The sequence below is a fragment of the Erpetoichthys calabaricus genome, chromosome 6 (genome assembly GCF_900747795.2).
Source record: "Erpetoichthys calabaricus chromosome 6, fErpCal1.3, whole genome shotgun sequence".
NCBI lineage: Eukaryota > Metazoa > Chordata > Cladistia > Polypteriformes > Polypteridae > Erpetoichthys > Erpetoichthys calabaricus.
Genome location: NC_041399.2, coordinates 34,835,121 through 34,847,633, shown reverse-complemented (window position 1 = coordinate 34,847,633; position 12,513 = coordinate 34,835,121). Strand labels below are relative to the sequence as shown.

At 36.1% G+C, this 12,513-nt stretch overlaps 1 protein-coding gene across 8 annotated transcripts in view; it reads left to right on the top strand.

The window, feature by feature from the left end:
- The window catches only part of LOC114653270 (nucleolar protein 4-like), a 540,745-nt gene extending 532,601 nt beyond the window's left edge, over positions 1–8,144 (top strand). For all 8 annotated transcript variants that reach the window (XM_051929112.1, XM_051929106.1, XM_051929108.1 and 5 more), the window contains one exon: positions 6,891–8,144. In XM_051929112.1, coding sequence (XP_051785072.1) covers positions 6,891–7,084 — 194 coding nt within the window. In that variant the 3' untranslated portion in view covers positions 7,085–8,144. The remainder of the gene's footprint in view (positions 1–6,890) is intronic.
- The last annotated feature ends 4,369 nt before the right edge of the window (positions 8,145–12,513 follow it).

Genomic DNA, 12,513 nt, shown 5'->3' with positions numbered 1-12,513 from the left:
GTATCTGTGATCTCACTACTTACATTTCACTACTAGTGTTCTTGGGAAAATCTATGTCGGGTTTACGCACAATGGAAATTTTAAGCAATGTATATTTAGTTGAGAATCTTATTTGTGGTACAATATGCCAACATATTCCACTGCGTGAACCTACTTTCATAGTGGTACAGAAAGGACTGCCAAAGAGAAACCTGAACTGATGATCGATGCAACCAACCATATCCTGAAGTATGAAAAGGCCATATTATTGCTGTGTATCTGCCTATGGCTGCTGTGCTTGACACGTTTGCACAGGATAGTCTTGTCATACAGTGACAGACACCCGCCACCCCTTTTTGCAAACTGAAAATTTGTTAATTTTACCTTTTTCTAAGTCTCAGTACTCAACCATTTAATTTTAAATATTTGCATTCTTTTTTTTTTTTGTATCCAGTTATTCTGATGTACTTTGTTGTAGTAACTTGAGAAAATCTAGGAAGCATTGAACACATACTAGGAACAAGCCCTGGATGGGTTCTTGTTAATTAAGATTTTATTTTATAGAACTGTTCAGCAATATGCAGCTGTGACTGATAATTTGTACACATTCTTTACAGGACAAAAAATAGTGGTTTAAACTTGCACTGGTCCATTTAAGTGCATGTAGGGTCCTTAATTCATTGACTGCTGGACCATTTATTACTGCAGTACAGTTCTATGCATATTTGATAAATAACAAATTATAAAAACTCATAAAAAATATAAAGAAATGTATTTAAAAGCAATGGTTTTGTTACCAACATTAACTCTGCCAACAATGTCAAGAAAATATTACTTTATTTTCACCAGTAACATAACTAAAAGTCTGCAAGTGAATGAGAGTCTTAGAAGCATGGCACCTCGCAGAGTACAGGCTTAGAAGCACATATGCCACAGATATAACGTATGCTTGTTACACACAACACACTTGGCAGTTGGTGACAGTTTGCACTCAGTGTGCAGCGGTATGTCCTTGTGTGCTGTCCTGACATTTGTGACAAGTTCCACGCCTTGTCATAAAGAAACTCCTTTGTGGCAGCGATCCACATTAGTATCGGATCCTATAGGTTCCATACCATCCAACTGATTGTTGTTACCCCCATTACAGTCATTATCATCAAAATACTCACCTTGTAATAAATTTAGTTGTTTCAAAACTTCAACAGCTTTATACCGCAAGCTTTTGCCACACAAAAAACAAACATTCTATGGCTATCCAGTAGATGGCAGCACTATAGTAGGTAACTGTCACATGGCAGCAAAGCACACCAGCATGGTGGCTGTGTCTAGTGGCTGTATACTGAAGTAAGAGTTCTCTGGTGTGTGACGTCTAGACAGGCACAATGGGATACGAGTTAACTCATAGATCACATTCAAAGTGTTAATGTGACAGATAACTAACTTTCCTAAACTTAGCTTTCTTCAGGCATTTCAAGTATTTGTAATACAACAAGGAGGTGCAGAAACTTGTAAACCTGCCAATCAGTAAAAGAGTGAGTGGTCCTCCAGGACAAAATCGGAGTACCCCCTACTGTTGAGTTCGTCCTCATAGTTCTGTGCAGAGTAATGTATGTTATTATCGGGTTCAAAATATGCAACTATCCATCCATCATCTAACCCACTATATCCTAACTACAGGGTCTGCTGGAGCCAATCCCAGCCAACACAGGGCGCACACACACACACACTAGGGACAATTTAGAATCGCCAATGCACCTAACCTGCATGTCTTTGGACTGTGTGAGGAAACTGGAGTACCTTGATGAAACCCACGCAGACATGGGGAGAACATGCAAACTCCACGCAAGGAGGACCCGCGAAGTGAACCCTGGTCTCCTAACTGCGAGGCAGCAGCGCTACCACTGCGCCACCATGCCGCCCAATATGCAACTAAAACAACTAAAAAAGCACTTTGTTAAACAAAATAAAAACTTAAGTAAAAGCTAAATGAAAAACTAAACCTAAATTATAATTAAAACCACATACTTGAAAGCTAACTGAAATAAAATTAAAATGGATGCAAATGAAATAGGTCTTTTTTTCATTTTTTTAAATAAATTAATAGTCGATAGTCTACTGCTGACTGGTGGTCTCTCTGTTGGATGTGCATGTGTGGGTATGCATTTGCGGCCACACCTAAGTTATGGTTCAGCGAACAACATTTTCCAGTAGAACACAAAAAATTGAATTAGGAAATCCTCTAACAAAAGTTTACAAATGAGGAATAGCGCAGCAACACTCCACTCGGCAATCAGTTATTAGAACTTAACATGGAAAACCTTTAGGTAAATTCTTTGAATGTTGCCAATAAAGTAATCTGTTGTGAACTTTCTTTGTGCAAAATATGGTGGTTATTCACTTTGAAGTAACTTTAACGTGGTGAAGCAAAGCTCAATCACCAAATATTTCAACAAAGCCCTAATGTCTGATATGAGGCTTTGAGACAGCAGTTTAGGAGGAATCAGGTCAACCACCAAGTTGACACAATTAATAACAATTAGAATATTTAAACAAAATCATGTTTTGTATATTCAGAGATATTCGGAGTATAAGAGTATAGCAGGAAAAGTAATTTCTTTAAAATATGCAAACAAAAATACATACTGACGTGTTACAAAAAGTGAACTGTGGAGCTCACAGGATTATAGTATGGAGATTAAACTCAGTGTGTTTAACACTGAGCTCACTCATCAGGTTCTTTTAACTATAATTCTACACATTTTCTTATACTTGCTGTCAGTCGTTAGCTGATTTGAAGGTTGAATGCTTTTGCTTGCTGGTGTACCATTTCTCAAACACTCCCATCTGTTTTGATTTTTGCCTTGCGCCTGATGTTGTTGGATTAGAACCTGGTGAATGAGGCACATTAATTCAGGAATGAATGGATCAATGGAAAAAAATATTTGTTAAAAATGTAATAATGTTTTCAGTATGTGACTCTGCTTTTAGACTCTGATGCATGCACACAGTTGTGATTTTTTAATAATTTTAATTCAGGTTTGAAGGACCTTTTAATAATCTAGATGTATGCTATATGCTATTAATTGTACGCCTAGACAGAGCAATGCATTTCAACATAGACACACAAAAAAAATTGCTGTTAAATGGAGAGGCCCTGTGTGGAAATACTTCAAGAATGGCATAAACATTAACAAGAGCAAATGCAGAATCGATGATGCAGTGGGCAGGTTTGTACAATTCAGTTAAAGGGTAGAAAAGGTGGACTTAAAAACACCTTAAAATGCTCTCATAAAGACATCTATAAAAAGGTTGAGGTCCATGACATGCTGATTAAAAACACATACCTACCAAAGAAGATGAATTGACAGGTTATGTTGGTCAACAAACTACCATCAGTTGACTGAGCACAAAACAGGCACATAAATTAATTGAATGTCATAAGAGGATTTGTGAATTACCTTGCTTCCCCAGGTAATGAGAAGTATGTGGTCCAAAATTTTAATTGCCATAGTAAGCAGCTTGCTCCTCGAACAGACGGATGTTGCAACAATGCGAGTGACATGTTTTATAAAATGTTCAGAAGATAACTTTGTAGGTAGCAGGAGCCAAAACTGTCTCTCTGAGTCTTTCATAGCCATAACAGAATGTTTCTACAATCCCCTTAAATTGTACAATGTAAAAGCTAATTGAGGTAAGTCTTCAAAAATAAAACTTAAATAGAAATTGTCAAAAGTTCTTCAACTAAGCTGAAACTAAATTGAACATGAACTGAATGGTGAAAATAGTATAAAAAACAAGAACTAATTTATAAAATGAAACTAAAATAACCTTGGTGCAGAAACTGACAATTAAATAAGAGTAGAGAAGACTTAGGTGTGAATGTAAAGATCTTGATTCTTTATATTTTGTACCCTCATTGTTGCCTGCTTTTATTTTGTTTTTGTAGATTATGTCTGGTATCACTGAACAGCAAAGAGTTTGCTTCCTGATCACATTTGGATGTATCATATTGATTTTGGCCTGATAATCACAAAAATCACCCTTATATTTTCCAATCCCGTACTGTTTTATTGCAATCACCTATTTTTGTGATTTTCTTTCATATTATAAGTACACTGTACATATTCAGTACAACAATTATAAGTGGAATATCTGTGGTGATCTAAAAGTAGTGGCACAGCTACTTGTACTAGGACTGTAGCCCAGATATTTTGAGTCCTGTTGTTTCATTTGTAATTGGGACAGTCGTGCTAAAGCGTCTCATTACATTAAAAAGAAATGGCTGCTCTGTAAGCATTTATGGCAGAAATGTGTGGCACAAAAACCACCTGTTGACCCAACAAAGGTATTTTTTCTTTCTTCTTCACATTAAATTTGGACTATTGAAACATTTCACAAAATTGATTAACAAGGAAGGTGAAGGGTTTCAATATTTGAGACCGATGTTTATACTAATAACTGTTAACAAAATTCGAGAAGGATTTTTCGTTGGTCCCCAAATCAGACATATCATCAATGTCAGCTGGTTCAAAGATCTGTTAGGGGGGCTGGATGAAATCTCACAGAAGGCATTAAAGGGTGTTGTTAAGAATTTTCTTGGCAACTACAGAACACTAAACTACATCCAGATGGTTGACAACGTGCTTCAAGTATACAAAACCATGAAATGCAACATGTTACTAAAGATTCATTTTCTATGTTCACACTTGGACTTCTTCCTTGCTAATCTTAGTGCAGTCAGTTAAAGGTTAAATAGTTAAAGGTTTCACCAGGATATTACTATGATGGAAAAGCAAAGTCCACACATGTGGAATCCATTAATGCCGGCTGAATATTGTTACACATTGAAACGAGAAACATCAGACGCAGAGTACAAACGAAAATCAGCAGCAAACATATTTAGCTCAACTGCACTGATGCAATGTATCAGCTTCATTCTGTAAAAGTGAATTTCATGGTTCTCCAAATTGCTACATGATATAGTCATTCTGAAATTATATTGGTGTTCATCTTAAAACTGTCTATCATAATCACCAATGACTTTTTAGGAAGATGAACATATGAAAAAAAATTGTTGTCCATTGTATTTAATGACACATATGTATGTGTTACTCAGCAGTCGTTCGTGCAATGGATATGATAGCCTAGTGTTACGTATGGTTCTGGAGATAATAAGACATGTAAGGATTGTACCTGTACTACAAGCTAGTCTGGGTTATGAGGAACAACGCGTAGGACAGCTTAGACTTTATTCTCCTCTGCTGTCCTTCAGAATATATGAATTTATGTGGACTTAGATATTCATCAAGCGACGTTATTATTGTTTGAAATCTAGTTTTTTATCTGTCAGATGGTCTAATTGTGGTACCACAATTTAGTGTGCTTAACTTTGAATTTGGTTCTTCATTACTTGTTCTACATTGTTATCACTCTCATTGTGTGAGAAAGAAAGAAAGAAAGAAAGAAAGAAAGAAAGAAAGAAAGAAAGAAAGAAAGAAAGAAAGAAAGAAAGAAAGAAAGAAAGATTAGTTATTTTTGCTACTTATAAATTTTAATCTCTCTGTTCTGCTTTGCCCATGCCAGATGAAATGCTGTAGTTTAATTTTTGAAAGTCAATGAACAATAGTCTGTCCTGAAATGTTTAAACCTCATCTTCAAAGTTTTCACAGCTATTTTTGCCAAAAGAGCAACAATCAAAAATATATCAATGCTTCAGTGAGTAGAAAAGCAATTAAAATTAATTATTTTGAAAATTTGTTCTGAATATTTTATTTAAATATGCTAAAGTAAACCTTTTTTCTCACAACTTTCATCGCTATATAATAAGCTCTGCCAACAAAAGGCACACACCATCAGATTTCCAACAGGTTATGTAAGTTAAAGAATTAAAGACTGGCTGAGAGAGTGCTTATTTCTTTTCATGGCCAGGTTCTTTCTAATTCACAGCGATGGATAATTATGACATCGAAACAAAGAATGTTACTTTTCAATAATGCAATAGCAAACAATGCAGAAGTCAAGTGAATGACAAAGTAAAAGAATTAATATTCTGCAAAGGTCCACTTCTGTCAGTCTGTGAACAAAATAGTTTGCAGTCATAACATGAATAATACAGTAAAAATCAGTCAGTTCAGTAGCCATTAGCAATGCTAGTAGTATCTTGGCTTTAATGAAAAAAGTACCTAAAACATGAAATTTTCTTGGTGTGCCCAGACTTTTGACTGGTAGTCTATGCCGTGTAACATGCCAACACAGAAATATACATGACACCAGTAATATTTAGCAATTTATGTTATACTCCAGTATATATATATAATAAAAAGATAAATTGACTGGTATGTATATGCTCCAGTTCCACTGTGTTTTCTGTGATGATATTACATGTGGTGATACAAAACCTCCTTGCACCATAAATGTTCATCTATTTTCTAGTTAGCCTAGGGGTGAGGCTTCAGTGTGCAATGCCATAATGTGGGTTTTCTGTTTTTTTTGTTGTTTTTTTTCATTTCCTTCCACATCCCTGAGAAAGACAAATTAACCCTGCGTGAGTCAGTAGGGAAGCAGGTTGGCACAGCAATTGGCATGCCTACCTCTCAGCTTCAGGGGCCATGGGTGGAATTCTATTGTGGTCGCTGTCTGAGTTTTCATATTCTCTCCATACTATCTTGATATTCAGAGATGTGCATATTAAATTGATTGTTAAATCTAAATTGACCATGTATGAGTGAGTGTGAGCATCCCCCATGTATTACCATCACATGTTTTCTAGGATAGACTCAAGCTCTCAACAATCCTGAAATGAAATAAAGTGGGTTCAGAACTTAGATTAATGGATATACAGTTACTATGTGGAAGTAATTAGGTTCAATTTGTACCTTTTGACATGTTTTTTTCTTTTTTGCTACTTATAGGACCTACTGATCTAAGTATGAAGAGAACAACGGCACAGAATTCAGGCCCCTCCAGCAGTTCAAGTTCCAGACCTCAGCTGAACGTCACTGAAATCAATGCAGTCAGGCAGCTTATTGCTGGCTACAGAGAGTCAGCTGCATTTCTCCTTCGCTCCGCTGATGAACTTGAAAACCTGATCTTACAGCAAAACTGATCCCAATGACCTCTGGACAGCACCACATGAAGCAAAGACGGCTTCCTGTGAAGGGAATTTGGCTTATTTTTCTCGATGCCTCTTCATTGCACTGTATCTGCTTATGAAAACCCCTTTTTTTGGCTGCCATAGAAATAATGTTGACCTTACACCCAAGCGCCCCCTTCCTCTGCAGTGTCAAAGAACACTGGCTGCTTTGAATCATTGACCTCTGGTATTTCACAAGGTACCTCACCGCTTACGGAGTTACTTGCTTGAACTATCATTTATCGGCAAATCAAACTGATTCAAAAAAAAAAAAAAATTAACAAATGCAATGGACTTTTGTTTTGATTGCTGTACTTTTTATTATTTGTTCTATTGTCCGGATTGATTTTTTTCTTGTCTTAGGTGAATGGGATAAGAATTTAAATGATAATGTGAATTATGAAATGATCTGATATGGACATGCAATATTATTGCAGGGTGCTACTGACTGTTTTCTTAGACCTTTAACTGGATAATGAAACTTTTTATATAACAGTGTTTTATTGCGTTATTGTACAGTAGTGATAATGTGGGACCAACTATGTGAAAATCAATCTTTTACTTAACCCTTTAAGGGCCGCTATTTCTCATATGGTAGCTTTTCCAGCACATGTACTGTTGAATTTAATATTCAATATTAGAAAGAAAGAAAGAAAGAAAGAAAGAAAGAAAGAAAGAAAGAAAGAAAGAAAGAAGCACTCAGTTTTTAAAGAGGTTTGGAGAAAATATGTTTGAATTAAAGATCATTGATAGAACTTATGTTTTATCAATTAGTGATAATACTGCAGCAAAGGCAGACATGTTAATGAATGGTGATTATTAGTATCTCTGATTTTTTTCTTTCATAAATGCAAAAGATATGTTGACTCTGACTCTCACGGTATAGTCCATTTTCTTCATAATCATTTACATTATGATGATATTTTGGAAATACATTTCAGCAGAGTTTTCCAATATGGACATATTTATTTTAAACACTGAGGTGGTGCCTTGAAAATACTGAAAAGTGTAAAAAAAATAACAAAGCAACAAGCATATGAGAGGTGAAAGTGAGCAGAGGCAAATAAAGTGCAATATTTCAAAAACACATATCATTTATGACATTTAACCCTTGTCCTGGAGTAAACAAGTTGGTAAAATGAGTGAGCATCATGAAGGAGAGATCATTTTCGGTACTAACCATTGTACTACGGACAGCATACCAGAACTTTGAATTGTTTAATTATGTTCAGTGATACTTGTTTATTTAAAGATATATGTACAGCATATATTTCAGGAGATGCATGTAGGCACATTTGAATGCCGTTTCACATGTACGGTCAGTACCGGGCTGTTGTCAAATCTTGCTTATCCAGCAGTTTTCTGCCTTGCTTATCCTTTTCAGAGTCGCACTCTGTTGGGTTTTCTCCCACGGTCAACAGACCAAAGTTGTCTGTATCATCACAGGGTCTACACCCAAATGTCTATTAGGGAACTTCAGAATTGTCTATTTTTTCAGTGGCGTCTTTAATATGATGGAGCAAATCATGGTACGTGGAGGAAACTCATTTGAACATTGGAAAAAAACATGCAAACCGTGCACAACAGACACCTCAGCCTAAACTCTATTGTATTGTTATTTAATTCTCTAAATTTGTATTTCTGTGTAAGTGCCATTTCAAAAAATGTGAAAGCCATAGAAAAAGTCACACATATTTAACGTGGTTCATACTCAGATGTCACCAGTGGTTGTCTCTGTCTGTAAGTCACACATCTCATTATAACCTGTGATAATTCTGTCTGAGAAGAGGCTCACACTTGCCAGGAGAGACTCTTGCAGTAACCAGTCAAGTCAAAGACAAGTCCTTGTAAAACGTTTACCACCAGAAAGGGGAATCATCCTGAAACATAATGTTAGGGGTTTGCTTCTCAGTCCCATAACTAATCAATCACAATTACAGTCATTCTTTTTTGGTTGGAAGGGGGACTCTCGTAGAACTTGTAATGGCCAAAGGGACAGCTATGCTGTGGCTTCAGGCAGTTATGCCCCCACTACCCCCCGTTTCCTATTGTGAAACTCTTTTTAAACTCTTATAAGCAATGGTGTCTAATAAGTTTTTCCCACAGTTCATTCCCCAAAATTAACAAAACATCTCCAACCTAAAAGTTCTAAGTACACTGTACAGTCTTCAAAATAAGAAACCTGCATTTTGATTAGCACAGAAATATCATGCAAACTTGCACCAATCCATCTACTTTCTGAACCTTCTGTAGTAAACCTGTGGCGACAGTGCTGGGCATAAGGCAAGAGCCATCCTTAAAAAGAACAGCGGTCCATTGCAGTGCCCACTTTGACATTCGCTCATGTCAGGCAAATTATTATCCTTAGAATAAATGGAGAATAAACTTATACCAACTCCACACAGGCATTGACCAGGCCGAGATTCAAATTCTAGTGGAGTTATGCGGCAGCAGCACTAATCCTCGTGCCACTCTGCCATCTATTAGGTGTTAGGTTGGATACTTTATCTTAGTTCAGTTGTTCCAACCCTTCCTGGAACTTTTTGTATAAATTTGCAATCAATTTTTGGGTTTTCTATTTCAAAGATTTTGGTGATGACATTTATTTTCTGCTTTCGGGCTTAGCTTTTATTTTTGTGGAATAATTTAAAATGTTTCCGCTGTTACGTTTTGAGCCCCTGTTTTGGGGACGTGTGCTCGGAAGTTGTGAACCATCAATCACGACACAACAAAATAAAAGCTCACTGCAAGGTCATATCCAGAGCCAAGTTCATAGATTCAATAAAATAAGTTCTTCCTTTTACCACAGTTAACGTTCTGCTGACTAAATACCATAGTTTTCTTTTTTTTCAACTGTGATAGTGTTCTCGTGTTTTGGTGTTGACTACTGTAATTCTTGTTCTCCTGGTATTCAACCCATTATTGTCATTTGACCACATTGTTCTTCTTTGCGCTTCCTGCAAAGCACAATGGGTAACAAGGTGGAGGAGTGGCAGAGCAACATGAAGACGCACAAAACTGTGGCCACTGAAATATAATGGTGGACATCTTTGTAAGTTTACTCAAATGGTAAAGTTTAGAATTTATTTTGACATAAATTTTTATTTCATTTTCAAAAAGCAGAACATTACAGTGGCATAATACTCAATAAAACACAGTAACATAACTGGTACAACAGTTTACTTCAGAATCAATCCAGAAAAAAACAAAATACAAAACAAAAAGGAAAAATAAAACAAGCAAAAACAAGATTCAACTGCCACCCAAGAGAAAGAGAAAAAAGAAGGGAGACACAAGCAGAAAAACTCCATCTAATTTTTTTAAATATAACAGAACAATTAATAGCATAAAAGAGTCAATCACAGGCACAGCATGCTTATTCTTAAATAATAATGAATTCTTGCTATGTTTTTTAAAAAGTTTTGGACATATCCTCTAAAAAGAGACTGACATTTTCTACTTTGAGAACATACAGAATGGCGCTTACCCACGTGGTAGCAGGGTGCTATAGGCTGTTGCAGTCGATTTCACTGTATGCACTTTAATGCCATCTGGGATTACACAAAATATCGCTGTTCATGGATTAGGAGTGATTGTGACGCCAAGGCTGTCCAAGGAGTAGATTTTTGTACAAAATGATATTAATGTAGTGCAATACCAAAAAATACAGCCTAGTGATGCTGGAGCTTGATGGCCTTGTGTACAGGTTGGATCTTGCCTAGGGTTAATTGTGGACTATTTTATACGAGATAAACATGATTGATGAAAGATCTTTTGCTGAATTATGGAATGCTTGGCATATATCAAGTAGATCTAGAGAGGATTCTGGGTATGGCTCCTTTTCTGAGATGCTAGTTGAAAGGTCCCACCACTCTCCCGAATCATTGAATGGTAGATTCTTTGATTTTTTTTTATATATTTATGTTGTTGAAATGCAGTCTGAGTCTTCATCAAGACTAACCGGTATTGCCTCTGGAATACATATGTGTATGAGATGTGGAAAGTTGGGTACATTTCTTTTAGCAAAATATATAAATAGTTTATTGGAAAAAAAAGTGTCTTACTGGAAAGTTATATTTGGGGTGCAATTATTCATATGAAGATCTCTAAGCATTTTCCATAAGTTAAATGATGAGAAGGTTTTAGAAGATTGAATGTTAAACATGAGGTTATAAGGTTAGAATATTAAACATATAACATGACTAAGCCTTTTGAAAAGCTGTTTTGATAATCACATTATGCAAAGTGTTTATATATGCAAGTAATTGAGCACAGTGGTTACAAATCTTATTAAATACTGAATTATTATGTAGAAAATGGACACAAAATGGTAAGCTGTTATTGTTCAGAATTTGTACCTTTTCAGTTTTTTTGTAGCATCTCCTCTTCAACAAGCCTGTGATTTAAATTGACTACTTATATGTATGCTTTTTTTTCCCAATATTTTGAACCCCTTTGGAATTAGAAACAGGAGCCAAGGCCAGACTGGTCCCAGGTGTTTTTTAAGCAGAGACCCTCTTGCTTGTACATCAGTGATATGAAACATCTTATATTTGCATTTTTGCCCCATGAAAAATATTTCTGATATGACTGCAGTGCTTATTGTTCCTTTTGCTGCTTTTGTTTCTCTTAAGGCCATGTCACATAATTAGTGAGTCAGAGGTAGTCAGCAGTGTTCCTGTGAAGTCCAGTTGTGTATTCTGACATACCTAATGATTCACTCCAACTACTTCACAACTCGCCTCAACATTTTGATTTTGTATTTAGTCATTTGGGTGGGCCCTGTGTGTATTAGGGCTGACAACCAATGAATGCTTATCTGTAGATAAACTGCATATAATGCAGCAATGAGGACTAAAGGACAGGTGTTTTTGACCTGTTCTGGACCTTAGAAACAGAAGAGAAGCCTCTCATCTGTCAAATGTTTTATGTACAACAATAGAATGGAAACAAGAGAAAAAGGGCAGAGAATGTGGCAAAACTCTTTACCTGTCAACCCTTCAAACAGCACTGTGCGGAAAGGGGACGAGCAGGTCAGCCCACAGTCCCTCAATTTGGCATGCCCAGCAATTTCCAGTCGTGTAAACTGACATGGCCTGGGGAAGAAATCAGCAACTGCAGTCGTGTAGCTCTCTTTTAAATCTATGGCACTGTACTGACACATTAGCAGTTGTGACTTTTGTTATTCTTACCAATTATACACAAATTGAAGAAGGCTAAACAAACCCATATGAGAGGTATAGAAAAGTTAATATTTTTTCCTTTATTATAATAATGACAATTTTATTAAGTGAAATGTAATTTCCAAAATATATGATAAAACATCAAAGAAAGTTTGCCACAATCTTGATGTTTTATTAATATGACAACATTGATACACTGGGTGCAGAATACTGAATTAT